Source organism: Schistocerca cancellata, chromosome 10 (assembly GCF_023864275.1).
Source record: "Schistocerca cancellata isolate TAMUIC-IGC-003103 chromosome 10, iqSchCanc2.1, whole genome shotgun sequence".
NCBI lineage: Eukaryota > Metazoa > Arthropoda > Insecta > Orthoptera > Acrididae > Schistocerca > Schistocerca cancellata.
In genome coordinates, this window is record NC_064635.1 from 25,589,664 (window position 1) to 25,605,996 (window position 16,333).

The 16,333-nt window shown below is 45.8% G+C and overlaps 1 protein-coding gene across 2 annotated transcripts in view; it reads right to left on the reverse strand.

The window, feature by feature from the left end:
• The window catches only part of LOC126106584 (cytochrome P450 4g15-like), an 88,385-nt gene that overhangs the window by 34,323 nt on the left and 37,729 nt on the right, over positions 1–16,333 (reverse strand). The window contains exon 5 of one of the 2 annotated variants that reach the window (XM_049912930.1): positions 14,065–14,220. In XM_049912930.1, the coding sequence (XP_049768887.1) occupies positions 14,065–14,220 (156 nt within the window). Of the gene's footprint in view, positions 1–14,064; positions 14,296–16,333 lie in introns of both variants that reach the window. The other variant, XM_049912929.1, reaches the window with a different exon arrangement.

Sequence of the window (16,333 nt, forward strand, 5' to 3'; positions counted from 1 at the left end):
CCCACAAGAAGAAATCAAGTGAGTTGAGATCAGGTGACTGTGTCTATCCAGTTTTCAGGAAATGTCTAATCCACGTGTTCACAAACCCTCAGTCGAAAGTGAAGTGGGGCTATGTCACGGTGCAACCACATCCGTTGACGAAAAACAAGTTGGATATTTTTCAGGAAGGTAGGTAGTATGTGTCAGAGGAATATCGTGTACACTGGCGGATTTAAGTAGGGAAGAATAAGTTATGGGCCTGGTATGTAGTTGATGTCTATTCCTGCCCATACACTGACGAATAAACTGTGTTGATGGCTCTTCACAGCTGTTGTGTGCTGCTTCTCATGACTCCATTTGGTTAGGGCTGTTTGATGTTGGTAGTTCAACTTGGAGTCTACTGAAGTACAGACATTGTATACATGACTACTGCAACTATTTAACAATCCGTATCTACTGTAACAGCTCCGTCCGTGTAAAGTGCATACGCAGGAAAGTGAGGATCGACTGTAAAGTGTTGCAAGAACCATTGGCTGAACACAACATGAGATCAAAAATCAGTTGGAGTCAAAATATGCGATGTGATGGAGGGGTGTAGCTGCATCTAGCTTAATACGCAACAGACAGTACTCTGTGAAAAGTTCATTTGGCATGCAAACGATCGAATGCTGATTACAGATGCCTCAATCACTCGAGCAAGCACGGGATTTTCTAATTTGGGAGTCCATGTAGTTCATCGTCCTCCTTGGTTCTTGTAGTGTGGTACCAATTACGTGGTCCACTTAATCGCTAGAGCAGTCCTGGAAACATGGTGTGTGCCAGATGTCTTCTACACGGGCATTTGGTCCTGTTCAACCATTATACTTCTCTCCTGCTTCCATTTGCTTGCCCATACACGAAAATGAAGCCTGCAAGTTCCGTCACCAGGCACATCTACATTTGTTAGGGCTGGTCGATTGTTAGTACCTCATCTTACAGTCTACTACAGTACAGACATTGTATACAAATGCTGCTCATGTCAGTACACAGTTCGCCATCTGCATTGGATTAGTTGCGTTACCATCCCAACTTCTACACCTAAGTGCTCATCAGGGTTGCCTACCCAAATGCTTGCCAATGACAGTACCGATACATGTATTCCACTGTCAGAGGTATCAAAATGATTTTTGCTTACAGCTTTCGACTTGGTCGTTCCAAGACCGGGGTCCCTTACCTGAAATTGGTACATTTACCCTCTCATGCCTGAAAGTTTGTAACATCACAGAATCAACCTGTATACAGGGTGTCCCAGTATTGTTGCGACAAACTTAGAGGGGTTGAAGAGGGATAAAAACCCTTGTTTGTAAATTTCATCTAACGACGCTACAGAGCGATGAGGTTATATAGGTGCTGGTGCCTGCTTCTAGGCCACCCTTTCGGCAGCAAACGTACCTTATAATGCTGATGGACCATAGACAGAACGTCTCGCAATGTTGTTTGTTATTCAGTGATCGCTGCTGACTGCCATGAGGGCGGTTTCCCAAAGGCAGAAGTGTTAAGTAATTGATCGATTTAATTAAGTAGATAATTACTTTGATATCAAAAGTGTGTTTGTATCAGTGAGGGGGAGGGAGGAGGCTTGGAGGTTTCCAGAGGGGTGTGAGGAGGAGGAGGAGGAGAAGGAGGAGGAGGAGGAGGAGGAGGAGGAGGGTTAGTGGGAGGTGTGGGGGAGGTTTTTCAGAAAGTTTATCCCCAGGGGGTCATAATCCACTTAGCAGAGCAATATGTTAAGGACCTGTCAATCAAAGGAGAACAATGGGTTTGCCGCTGATTGTATGCTAGCCCCTGATGTAGGCCACTTGCATTAACAAATCGTCCTGGTGCCCTTTTGCCCCACTACTTGTCTCCTACGAATGTGAAGCTCAGTTACCTCGGTGGATGACAGTTTCAGATACGGGTTTTGATCTGCAATTTGTTTTTCTCCTGGAACCCTGTAAAATCTCCAGTGATTTTCGGTGTACAGGAGAAAAATAAACTGCAGAAGGAAACTCACGTCTGTAACCACCATCCATCACGGCAATAGAGCATTGCATTCATAGCAGATAAGGATTGTCTGCAAGCAGCTTACTTCATCTTCTCTTACCTACTCTAGAGTCTCGACAACAATGGTACCGTTACATGTATTTCACTATCAGAGGTTACAGAACGATTTTCGTCCCTTACGACAAAGTGATATATCTACTCTTTTGCATCATCCCTGAATAATCTACAACATCACTACAGGTATCACCTTGTATACAGGTTGTCCCAAAATGTTGCGAAGAACTTCGAGGGGTTGTAGAGAGTGTCTTGAGGAACAAATCGAGGACAGAAAACCGTGTCTGGAAACACGTGTCCAGAACTGTTATCCATTAAGGCAACAGAGCATCGCATTCATAGGAGACAAGGGCTGTCTACTCAGTACCTAGCTCCATCTTCTCTGTCCACAGCTCGTGGTGTAGTGGTTAGCGTTGCTGCCTCTGGATCAAAGGTTCCCGGGTTCGATTCCCGGACGGGTTAGGGATTTTCTCCTCCCGGGCACTGGGTGTTCGCGTTGTCCTCATCATTCCATCATCATTCGCGAAAGTGGCGAGATTGGATTGTATAAAGATTGGGAAGTTGTACGGGCGCTGATAACTGCTCAGTTGAGCGCCCTGCAAACCAAACATCATCATCACCCAACTCCTCTACTTAGGCCAGCCGAACAGACAAAGAAACGCTCTATTTTTTTGTTGAATACCACATCTGGGTGCAGTATCCAAAATAGTAGGCAGATCTATGAGAAGTAAAAGCATTATTCCAGCGTATTTTACTTTTTCGTACCTAGACAGTAAACTAAGGTACAAGAAAAAAGCTGTGGTAAGTCGATATAATGAAGCAGCTGTATACTGCATTACATGCGATGATTTCCGTCAGAATTATACAAAACAAACCGATAGGTTATTTCGAATAAGATTTGAGGAACTCAATTTAAATAATCCCCGATCTGCATTAACAGCGCACTAATGCAAAGAGGGTCACAGCATCATAAGCCCTTCAGAAAGTTTAAAAATACTTCATAAAAAGGAAAAAGCTGTATTCTGAAAGTGTTAGAGAAAGTAGAAATTTTTAGATATAAAAAATAAAATGCACAGTTCACATTGAATAACCAGTTGTAATTAAATCATCATAGCATTCAGGCTAATTTTAATTGTTTATTCGACCAGATATTAGTACGTAATAAAATTCTGTGTTATTCTCGGTTATGAAGGTAGTGATCCAGCGCTCCTAGTCGTGAGTATATGACGTCACACTGTCCACATGGACAGCTTCCCTTCAGCCAGCCAGCTAGTCTCCCTTACTTGTTCGGGCGGCCCCCTTTTACTTTGCCCAACACTGAGTTGCCTTGCTGTCACACTTTTAAGGCACTGCCACCTGATACATTCCACACAGTGATATGCATAGTGCCGCTAATAAGTACACTACTGGCCATCAAAATAGCTACACCACGAAGATGACGTGCTACAGACGCAAAATTTAACCAACAGGAAGAATATGCTGCAATATGCAAATGATTAACTTTTCAGAGCATTCACACAAGGTTGGCGCTGGTGGCAACACCTACAACGTGCTGACATGACGAAAGTTTCCAATCGATTTCTCATACGCAAACAGCAGTTGACCGGCGTTGCCTATTGAAACGTTGTTGTGATGCCTCGTGTAAGGAGGAGAATGCGTACCATCACGTTTCCGACTTTGATAAAGGTCGGATTGTAGCCTATCGCGATTGCGGTTTATCGTATCGCGACATTGCTGATCGAGTTGGTCGAGATCCGATAACTGTTAGGAGAACATGGAATCGGTGGGTTCAGGAGGGTAATACGGAACGCCGTGCTGGATCCCAACGGCGTCGTATAACTAGCAGTCGAGATGACATGCATCTTATCCGCATAGCTGTAACGGATCGTGCAGCCACGTCTCGATCCCTGAGTCAACAGATGGAGACGTTTGCAAGACAACAACCATCTGCACGAACAGTTCGACAACGTTTGCAGCAGCACGGACTATCAGCTCGGAGACCGTGGCTGCGGTTACTCTTGTCACTGCATCAGAGACAGGAGGGCCTGCGATGGTGTACTCAACGACGAACCTGGGTGCACGAAAGCCAAACGTCATTTTTTTCGGATGAATCCCGGTTCTGTTTACAGCATCATGATGGTCGCATCCGTGTTTGGCGACATCGCGGTGAACGCACATTGGAAGCGTGTATTCGTCATTGCCGTATCACCCGGCGCGATGGTATGGGATGCCATAGGTTACACGTCTCGGTCACTTCTTGTTCGCATTGACGGCACTTTGAACAGTGGACGTTACATTTCAGATGTGTTACGACCCGTGGCTCTATCCTTCATTCGATTCCTGCGAAACCCTACATTTCAGCAGGATAATGCACGACCGCATGTTGCAGGTACTGTACGGGCCGTTCTGGATACAGAAAATGTTCGACTGCAGCCCTGGCCAGCACAATCTCCAGGTCTCTCACCAATTGAAAACGTCTGGTGAATGGTGGGCGAGCAACTGGCTCGTCGCAATATGCCAGTCACTACTCTTGATGGCCGGCCGCGGTGGTCTAGCGGTTCTGGCGCTGCAGTCCGGAACCGCGGGACTGCTACGGTCGCAGGTTCGAATCCTGCCTCGGGCATGGGTGTGTGTGATGTCCTTAGGTTAGTTAGGTTTAAGTAGTTCTAAGTTCTAGGGGACTTATGACCTAAGATGTTGAGTCCCATAGTGCTCAGAGCCACTACTCTTGATGAACTGTGGTATCGTGTTGAAGCTGCATGGGGAGCTGTACCTGTACACGCCATCCAAGCTCTGTTTGACTCAATGTCCAGGCGTATCAAGGCCGTTATTACGACCAGAGGAGGTTGTTCTGGGTATTGATTTCTCAGGATCTGTGGACCCAAAATATTTGTCCAATGAATACCCATTTATCATCTGCATTTCTTCTTGGTGTAGGAATTTTAATGGCCAGTAGTGTACGTTAGGAGTGTCAATTTTGATCGCCAACTGGGCCCTTTTCAAAAATATTTTTTGGGCGCTGTCACCATCAAATAATTATCTTCCTTTTAGATGTAGGCAAATTTCAAAACATGGCTCTGTAAACACAAGTTTTACCTATCAGAAATTTGTCCTACATGAATGGAGCATGTCTTCATTACCTTTCGTTTGGCATAGTGTTGACAATATTTGCTGAACAGTAAATTTTGACTAGGAGCGATGGGTATGTATACGGCCTTTTAACATTGTGCGTATATTTCAGACATTCCTTTATTTTAATGTCCACAAAGTGGTGGCACTGTACAATGCTCCTTGTCGTGCAGATTGCACCTGATGATCCTGCTTTAGGCCGCAAAGCTGGTTGTATTTCATGAACAACCATTTTACCAGCTGTTTGTTGTTCCTAACATCATGCTTTTCAACAGCTACTGATGTCTGGAATATAAAATAGTTCCATCTTCTCCTCCACTGGCGATCGTTGCAATCATTCGCGATCACTGAATAACGAAAAACATTGCGAGACGTTCTGCCTACATTCCATCAGCCTACTAAGCCACAATTTCTGCTGGAGATGTGGCCTATTGGCAGCCGCTGGCGCCTATAACTTCGACACTCTCGAATGTCGTTGGTTGATGTGTCTGGACATGGTTTCCTATTAGCGATTTGTTCCTCAAGACTTCCTCTAAAATACCTCGAAGTTTGTCACAGCACTTCTTGGACACCTTCAATAGAAAAAGTTCTTACAATGAATAGAATATGATGTTCCTTCTGCACTTTGCGCGAATTTGTCAACAGTTCTGACAGGTTTAAGAGAGGTAGTAAACTATCAAAATGACGCCTATGTAAGACACTCGTTGCAAGCAACATGCTGTAATTGAATTGCTGGTTGTGGAAAAAGTAACTGTGGCGAACACCCCAAAATATTTGTCTACAGTGAATGGTAATGATATAGTTGATGGGAATACTATTAGGCGACGACTAAGGAAGTGCAGAAAATGAACTCCATGGTCAACCGCACTTGGGATGTCCTATCACAGCCACTGCTCCTGTCATGGTGAACCGTGTGGATACCATAGACTGGTGCGTCACTGCTCGACAACAGGCCGGTATATTGATACACTCCTGGAAATTGAAATAAGAACACCGTGAATTCATTGTCCCAGGAAGGGGAAACTTTATTGACACATTCCTGGGGTCAGATACATCACATGATCACACTGACAGAACCACAGGCACATAGACACAGGCAACAGAGCATGCACAATGTCGGCACTAGTACAGTGTATATCCACCTTTCGCAACAATGCAGGCTGCTATTCTCCCATGGAGACGATCGTAGAGATGCTGGATGTAGTCCTGTGGAACGGCTTGCCATGCCATTTCCACCTGGCGCCTCAGTTGGACCAGCGTTCGTGCTGGACGTGCAGACCGCGTGAGACGACGCTTCATCCAGTCCCAAACATGCTCAATGGGGGACAGATCCGGAGATCTTGCTGGCCAGGGTAGTTGACTTACACCTTCTAGAGCACGTTGGGTGGCACGGGATACATGCGGACGTGCATTGTCCTGTTGGAACAGCAAGTTCCCTTGCCGGTCTAGGAACGGTAGAACGATGGGTTCGATGACGGTTTGGATGTACCGTGCACTATTCAGTGTCCCCTCGACGATCGCCAGTGGTGTACGGCCAGTGTAGGAGATCGCTCCCCACACCATGATGCCGGGTGTTGGCCCTGTGTGCCTCGGTCGTATGCAGTCCTGATTGTGGCGCTCACCTGCACGGCGCCAAACACGCATACGACCATCATTGGCACCGAGGCAGAAGCGACTCTCATCGCTGAAGACGACACGTCTCCATTCGTCCCTCCATTCACGCCTGTCGCGACACCACTGGAGGCGGGCTGCACGATGTTGGGGCGTGAGCGGAAGACGGCCTAACGGTGTGCGGGACCGTAGCCCAGCTTCATGGAGACGGTTGCGAATGGTCCTCGCCGATACCCCAGGAGCAACAGTGTCCCTAATTTGCTGGGAAGTGGCGGTGCGGTCCCCTACGGCACTGCGTAGGATCCTACGGTCTTGGCGTGCATCCGTGCGTCGCTGCGGTCCGGTCGCAGGTCGACGGGCACGTGCACCTTCCGCCGACCACTGGCGACAACATCGATGTACTGTGGAGACCTCACGCCACACGTGTTGAGCAATTCGGCGGTACGTCCACCCGGCCTCCCGCATTCCCACTATACGCCCTCGCTCAAAGTCCGTCAACTGCACATACGGTTCACGTCCACGCTGTCGCGGCATGCTACCAGTGTTAAAGACTGCGATGGAGCTCCGTATGCCACGGCAAACTGGCTGACACTGACGGCGGCGGTGCACAAATGCTGCGCAGCTAGCGCCATTCGACGGCCAACACCGCGGTTCCTGGTGTGTCCGCTGTGCCGTGCGTGTGATCATTGCTTGTACAGCTCTCTCGCAGTGTCCGGAGCAAGTATGGTGGGTCTGACACACCGGTGTCAATGTGTTCTTTTTTCCATTTCCAGGAGTGTATTTTTTCTGTCGTCATATAGTATATCGATAGTTTTTTTCTATATATTGGGCGCTGATAATGATACTTTTTTTAAATATCGATGTATCGGATTCCCGATTTTTTTAAAATGTCAACAGTCCTACTTGTTACCAGGCACATCGGTGGATTAGCCGCCTTGATTCAACCTTGGGTCTGGGAGTAACAACTATTCGGCTGACTCTTTCTGCAGGGCGCCGCTCGCTGTACGGCTGCAGAGTCATCTGCTTGGTCGGTATCGGTGGCATTGGCGATTGTTACAAACATTAATGTTATATGTGTACTAGTTGGCGTCGATAGTTAAGAAAGCTTGCATGCTGGTGACCGAATTCGGTAGGCGCTGCTGAATGGTTTGGCTGATCTTTCGTATGGCGACTGTGGCCTGTTACTGTACGTAGTTAGGGGCCTATGGTATCTTATTGCAAGCCATGTTGACTGAGGTGTAGCTGCATAAAATTACTGAGGATGGAGGGGAGGGTAGCGCGTTTTCAAAAATGAGAACGATGCCAAATTGTAATATTCTACCAAGTAACGTTGTCTGTATTGCTGGGAGAACTACTTGTTTCTTGCATGGATAATAACATACTGGTTAGTTGGGTGTATCGTGAAATACACTGAGGCGACAAAAGGCGTGGGATACATGTGAATATCGCTGCGGACCACTCTTTTGGCCGGTATAGTGCAGTGACTTGGTGTGGCGTGGACTGAACAAGTCGTTGGAAACCCTTGCAGAAATAATGAGCCATGCTGCCTCTACAGCTATCTATAACTAAGAAAATATTCTCAGTGCAGGATTATGTCCCATAGATGTTAAATGGTTGGCCAAATCACTGTCTAGAATTGTCCAATGTGGTATTCAAACCAATCGTGAATAAATGTGATCCAGTGATATGGTACAATGTCATCCATAAGAATTTCATCGTCGGTGGGCAACATGAGTTCCATGAATGGCTACAAATGGTATCCACGTATCCGAAAATAACAATTTCTAGTCAATTATCGATTCATTTGGACCAGAGGATCCACTTTAGCCGGCCGGAGTGGCCGAGCGGTTCTAGGCGCTACAGTCTGGATCCGCGGGACCGCAACGGTCGCAGGTTCGAATCCTGCCTCGGGCATGGATGTGTCTGATGTCCTTAGGTTAGTTAGGTTTAAGTAGTTCAAAGTTCTAGGGGACTGATTACCTCAGAAGTTGAGTCCCATAGTGCTCAGAGCCATTTGAACCATTTTTGATCCACTCCTTTCCATACAAACACAACCCACAACATTGTTGAGCCATCACCAGCTTTCACAATGCCTTTTTGACAGCTTGGGGTCCATGATTTTGTGGTGCCTGCGCCACACTTTAACCCTGGCATCAGCTCTTACCAACTGGAAGCGGGACTCTTGTGAACGGGCCACGGTTTTTCAGTCGTCTACGGTCCAACCGTTACGGTAACGATCCCAGAGGAGGCACTGCAGGGGATGTCATGCTGTTGGCAAAGGAACTCGCGTTGGTCACCCACCGCCACAGCCCATCAACTGTCCTAACGAATACGTTCCCTCCTACGCCCCACACTGATTTCTGTGGTTATTCCACGCAGTGTTGCGTGTCTGATAGCACTGACAACTCTACAGAAACGCCGCTGCTGTCGGTCGTTAAGCGAAGGCCGTCGGCCACTGCGTTGGCCGTGGTCAGAGGTATAACGTCTGAAATTTCGTATTCTGGGCAAACCCTTGACACTGTCGATTTCGGAATATTGTATTCCCTAATGATTTCCGAAATGCAATGTCCGATCATTCCGTGTTCAGAGTCTGTTAATTCTCGTTGTGCGGACACAATCACGTCGGAAATTTTTTCACCTAAATATAGATGACAGGTCCACCAATGCAAAACCCTTCCGTACATTGTGTACGCGACAATCCCGTCATCTGCATGTGTGCACGTCGCTATCCCATGACTCTTATCATCTCAGAGTACCGCACGCTGTACCTGCTATACAGTATTCTCACGCCAAAACCTCTTCAATGAACCTTTTCCTGGTAGGTGTAATGTTCAAATTCCTGTTTCTAAATAACCGCGTGGTAGGAAAAATATCTGTACAAAGTGTACAGAGTAAGTTTAACCTCTCGTTTCCTCTGAAAGTAAAGGTCCCACGAGCTCCGTAATTTCAAACAGAATACGTAGGGACGGCGTATTCTGATTTTATGGTTTTCCATGCTCGCTCTCTGTGCTATGGTGCAAAGTGCATATTACGTGTAAGTGGCAGTGCTGAGCTAGTATTAGTCAGAGTCGTAGGAAAGGGGAATTTCGTTAAAAATTCAGCAATGGCACGGTTGGGTGGCGAAGTCTGGCGTCGCTGGCAGTGTGTGGAAATAGTCAGCAGCCAATAGGCCAGGCAGGGTAAATGTGGGGTGGAGGTGCAGCGGCGTATTGCACGCACGATTTGTTTGGAGTGGAGCAACAGCAACGCAGGGAACTGCAGCATTGCTTTAAGTTACTGTGATGTATGAGGCGAGGCAGCAGGTCAGAGACGGGAGTGGCGATATGTAAGTGGCTAACTTTTGGGAATTTACCCCTGCCACAGTTTCTGTCTCCCTCTGACGCTACGTCAGAAGCGAGGGAAAAAGCAGTATAAATAGTCAGGAACTTTAAGCTTGAGGTAGGTGTGTGCCAGGTCAGTCGAGAGTCGGGTCGGACCTGTGCTGGTCTACGCTTATAGGGGCCAGTCTGGCAGCGATGTTGTAAATATTCTGTGTAAACCTGTACTTTGTTTCTATGTACTTAGATGGGTCGATCACGTAACTAATGACGAGGTATTGAATAGAATAGGGGAGAAGAGGAGTTTGTGGCACAACTTGACAAGAAGAAGGGACTGGTTGGTAGGACATGTTCTGAGACGTCAAGGGATCACAAATTTAGCATTGGAGGGCAGCGTGGAGGGTAAAAATCGTAGAGGGAGACAAAGAGATGAATACACTAAACAGATTCAGAAGGATGTAGGTTGCAGTAAGTACTGGGAGATGAAGAAGCTTGCACAGGATAGAGTAGCATGGAGAGCTGTATCAAACCAGTCTCAGGACTGAAGACCACAACAACAACAACTTGTTCGGTCTGTATGCTGCCTCCAGGGGCACAACACCAGGGCAGGACAGAACGGCAGCTGGGCTTTGGAGATTGCACGGAGAAGGACGGCAGTGACAGCAGTTTGCAGCGGGTTCAGGATGGACCCACCTGGCGTACCAGGGTCTGGGCGAGTCATACGCTGTGGGAGGCACAGCAGCGCTGGTGCAGCGCCAGGCTTGGCGGTGCATGTTGCCGTCCGGCAAGCACCACTAGCAGCAAGTTGTGGCACTGCATCCAGGAGGACGGGGGTTCGAGTCTGGTCCTGTCCTACGAGCAGCAGCAGCCCAATGGCCACGGTTGACCAGTACAACCACCTTCATCCCATAGACTGACAGAGCAGGCCAAATGGGGCAGAGGGCGGCAGGGATCAGGGACTGTAACAGTCCCTGGAATTGCAGGCAGTGGAGCGCCGCCAGTGACTGTGCCTCGGAGGGTGGCGACTTAGTGAGCGCAGCTGACTTCCATCGTGTCAGGTGGCCTTGAAGACGGCAGCAGTGGTGTCAGCAGTCCAGGAGTGCTGAGGCAGTCGGACTCACGGAACAGCGCGTGAGCGGTGCGCCGACATTATGCTTCTGTAAACCAGCTGAATAAAGGAATACTTCCAGATACCACTGTATCACTCTGCACTGCCCCTTGACGCTATTGAACTTGCTTGTCCTCCTGACAAAAAATGGCGCAGTGGGCCCCAGCTTCAGCTGTGCCAACTGGAGTCCCGGGCTCATCCATCGATGGGCCACAATAGCAGCATCATTTATCAAGCAAGAATTTTTATAGGCAACCTAACCTCCACAGCAAATTGTCTTAGTCGATACTGGATTCTGTACTTGCTGCTACGCTGATCAATTTCCTTTCCAGCTCTAAAATCTCTCGACGTAATGCACCTGTATCGAAGAAGAGCATACTGACTGGTGGCGTTCCTGTAATAAGGAGAGCAAGTGGATCTGATAGAAGGCAACTGGAAGCTGTGGGTGATTCGTGAACCTGAGGTACCAACAGCAGGCTAAAAATAGATAGCATTCAGTATTGACTATACAATTAAGTTCTCAGACAATCTTCAAGCTTTTGAACCACATAGAAAGGAAGCTATGTCGATGGAAACAGTTTGTAGCTGACACGGCAACTACATCACCTATAAAGTATTTCATAGTTATGGGTAATGTTTTCCATTCAGCAAATTCTTCTTTATTAAACACTCACATCCTGTTTGAGCATATTTCTAATTAATTCTGCAAGGTAATCAGATTTTCACTTCTATAACAATTCACAAGCTGTTGTAGTCAAATGATGTAGAACAAAAGGACTCCAGAGCTAAATCATACTTATTGTGTTTCAGTACTTAATTAGTGTGAAAGTTAAATATCACGAAGACATCACATTTTATGGAATTAATTGACATATTTCAGTCAGATTTGCTACATAACATTTCAGAGAAGAAGAATTAACAACCAACAAATCCTAGAGGTTCATCTTATGCCGTATTTTCCAGTAGATATACTGCTGGCAATTTATTGAAAATTTAATGTTCAGAATAATGAACATCTACTTGGACTAAAGAAAGAGTCTTCCTGTTTATAAGCTGATTGTTCTTATTCTAATAGTTTCATTAACCAACTCACATGTTACACACCAGAACAAAACTTTCTTAGGTCACAGGGATTGTGTTGATAAGAACGGAAAGATGGCTTTATTGACAGACCTTAATAAATCACAATTAGTAATGGAATCTACCGAGTGAAATAATTACATGGGCTTTTTATAAAACGTTTTAGTATTAACTTAAAAAACAACTCATTCACTGCCAAGCAGAGAATTTTTCAAATTACACATTTAGTTTGTAAGAACATATATTTTTGTGTATGACAAATAAAGAAGAAGGGTGAAATGAAGAGGTATAGTTGGAGTGGGAGAGAGAAAAAGAGGGAGGAGGAAAATGAGTAGGAGAAGCCAGAGCAGAGGGCTTGGAGGAGTAAGCAAAAATAAGAAGAAGAAATATAAGAAGACTAAAAATACTGGGAAGAGGAAAAGAAATATCTATGAATACATGGAGGGGGAAGTGGAGTAGTAGGAGAAGACTGACGAGAAGATAAGAAGAAGAAGAAGAAGAAGAAGAAGAAATAGAAAAGAGATCAGGAAAGAACTGGGAGAAGAAAGTTGATTCAAAGCGATAGCAGGCAGCAGAGAACTATAAAATGTGAGTAAGGGTTGAAAATGAAGCAAGGAAGGATGAGGATGAAAATTCAAGAAAGTATAATGTGAAGGCAGGTTGAAATAGGAAATGAAGAAAGGGGTAAATAAAGATGGTAATGAATCAAAGAATTAGGAAAGGGTGAAAATGAAATAAAGATTTGGGAAAAGAATACAGGATGAAAAGAGAAGTGGAAGAAGGAGAAGAATACATGATGAAAAAAGAAGTGGAAGAAGGGCAATGATAAAGATGAAAAAGAAGCGAAGTGGAATATAGTAAAAGAGGATGATGTAAAGGTAAAGGATGGGAAAAGGATGTGAAGGGTGAAGATAAGGTACAGGAGGAAGATTTTGTTGTATTGATGGAGGAAGAAAGAAAGAGAAGTAGCAACAGGTCAAGGATGAATTGAGGAAGGAGGAAAAGAGGTGATGATGAGGAAAAGGGAAGCAGAGTAGGGATATGAACAGAAGAAGATGAGTATGATGAGATGGGAATAGGGCAGTCGAGAATGAGCAGGAGGTTTGAATGAAATGGTGAAGGAGAATAAAGGAGAAGTAGAAATAGGAGAAGAATAAAGTGAGAGAGGAGGAAGAGAGGTGAAGTGGAAGTGTGGTAGATGTAGGCACTGAGGAAGATGAGGATGAATAACGCAGTGGAGGACGAGCAGAAGGAGCAACAGTTAGATGAAGTAACAGAGGAAAAATGAAGGAAAATAGAAGAGAAGGAAAAGGATAAAGTGAGTGAGGAGGAAGAGAGAGGAGGATTACGAAAAGGAGTTCGAGAGAATGAGGATGAAATGAAGCTGAATAAGGTAATGGAGGATGGGCATGAGGAGAAACATTTGGAAGGATTGGCGGAGGAACAATGAAGGAGAAGTAGAGAAAGAGCAAGGATAAGGTGAAAGTATGGGAGTAGGAATAGAGGTGCAGATGAGGTAAAGGAAGTGGAACAGAACAAAGAGCAGAAAAAGCTGTGTAGAAGTGGAAGAACAAGGCAGACTAAAGCTGAAGAAGGACGAGGAGCAGGAGGAGGAGGAGGAGGAGGAGGAGGTGAAAGAGGAGGAGGAGAAGGAGGAAGCTAAAGATGTGGATGAATTGAAAAACGAGGAAGAAGCATGGAATAATCGAGATGAAGAGAATAATGAAGAGGAAGCCTACTTGGCTGTCTCTGCCACTGACTCACCTCATCCCGAATCTCGCTGAGTGGCATTACTGGCTGCCCTCCTGGCTTAATTAGAGAGTCCACAAGGTTCAGGCGCTTGCTGGTAAACCCCTCCTCTGTGGTCGCTGACCTCATGGTGATGAAGTTCATGGTCGCATCCTCTAGCATCCGCTTCATCTTGAACACATGACGACCTTTGGAGGTCAGCTTCAACACGAACTTGCTATGTAGCCACGGCCGCGTCAGCATACTCTGTAAACACCAAACGCAATGCAGCACACGTCAATATTACACTCTCTTTCGAAGAGACTCAGTGCAACACTGGCCTCTGTTAATCAGGAGATACAAAAGTTACAAATACTGTCACAACGCCGGCCAGAGTGACCGAGCGGTTCTAGGCGCTACAGTCTGGAACCGCGCGACCGCTACGGTCGCAGGTTCGAATCCTGCCTCGGGCATGACTGTGTGTGATGTCCTTAGGTTAGTTAGGTTTAAGTAGTTCTAAGTTCTAGGGGAGTGATGACATCAGCAGCTGAGTCCCATAGTGCTCAGAGCCATTTGAACCACTTTTGAACTGTCACAACGCCCTAGGGAAAACCAAAAATATAAGAGCTACAGTGTACGTCATGACCAAAGTTAAAACATTAATCAAGCAAATAAAGAGGAAGATTTTGTTGTATTGGTGGAGGAAGAAAGAAAGAGAAGTAGCAACAGGTCAAGGATGAATTGAGGAAGGAGGAAAAGAGGTGATGATAAGGAAAAGTAGTAACATGTCAGACTTTTGATGTCATCAGTCCCCTAGAACTTAGAACTACTTAAACCTAACTAACCTAAGGACATCACACACATCCATGCCCGAGGCAGGATTCGAACCTGCGACCGTAGCGGTCGCGCAGTTCCAAACTGTAGCGCCTGCAATCAAATCAAAGCGACGTGGATTGCTGTCCGCAGGTGTCTTTTTGCAACATGACAATGCAAGGTACCACACTGACCGTCCAACAGTTGCAACAATCACAGCCCTGCATTTTGAGTGTCTTCCTCATCCATCATACTCACCAGACCTTGCCCCAATTGACTTCCATATGTTTGGACCACTCAAAGACGCAATGGGAGGAAAGAGGTTCCGTTCTGATGAAGAGGTACGCCACGCGGTGCATGAGTGATTGCGCGGACTACCTAAAGAATTTTTTTCTAAAGGAGTTTATGCACTCTGTAAGCGTTGGGGGAGATTATGTTGAAAATTGATACAGTTTTGTACCACTTCTGCACAATAAATAATATTTTAAAAATTTCATTTGACTCACACTCATATAAATCGATTGTTGTAATGACTGTGGTGCTTGTTTTTCAATCCAGTTGCAGGATCCGAGAGTTTTTTGAAAGTAGCTGGATTGTTACAGCACTCTGGGTTAGCGGTATAGAAGAAGTGTATGTAGTAGATGCCTTACGGACCACCTGTACATTTTTCTATCTATTCAAGACGACATGTAATAAGCCAACATGGTTCAAGATGGACAGGTTGAGCACAATCGATATCGTGCCCCGAAGAGCACCTGATCTCAGTTCTCTGTACTTTTCTCTCTGGGATCATCTAAGAAGTGAATTGTACTGCACTCTTGTTGATAGGGTTGAAGAACCAAAGCATCCAATTGTACAGACGTGTCAAGATACTTCTGATGATCCGGATGTATTTGTAACATTTTGTAACTCACTGCTGAGAATACAACACTACCAGTTATTACTGCGTAAGTAATCCCCGATAATGATACTCTTCTAAAGGAATTAAAAGTTTGACTGCGAATGTGCTAATGGGAAAGAATCGGACTACGCTTCGTTACCTGAAAGGTTATGTTTTGACAGGGGCACTAGTTAAGTCAATGGGGCTCGAACCAATGGTATTTAGGTTGTAAAGTGAAACTGTAGTTGCCTAATTAGCCAAAATTATTTCAGGCAAATGCACTGTTAATCAAGAAAACTGACTGTTTCATATGAGTTTAAGTTGGTTGGTTGGTTCATTTGGGGAAGGGGACCAAACAGCGAGATCGTCGATCCCATCGGATTAGGGAAGGACAGGGAAGGAAGTCGGCGCGCTCTTTCCAGTATTTGCCTGAAGTGATTTAAAGAAATCACGGGAAACCTAAATCAGGATGACCAAACACGAGTCTGAACCGTTGTTCTCCCGAACGCGAGTCCAGTGTGCCAACCACTGTGCCACCTCGGTCGGTGACTTTGCTTTAAACTGGAATCTGTTTTGAAACTAGATACCAAACTATAGCACAATCCAGCTAGA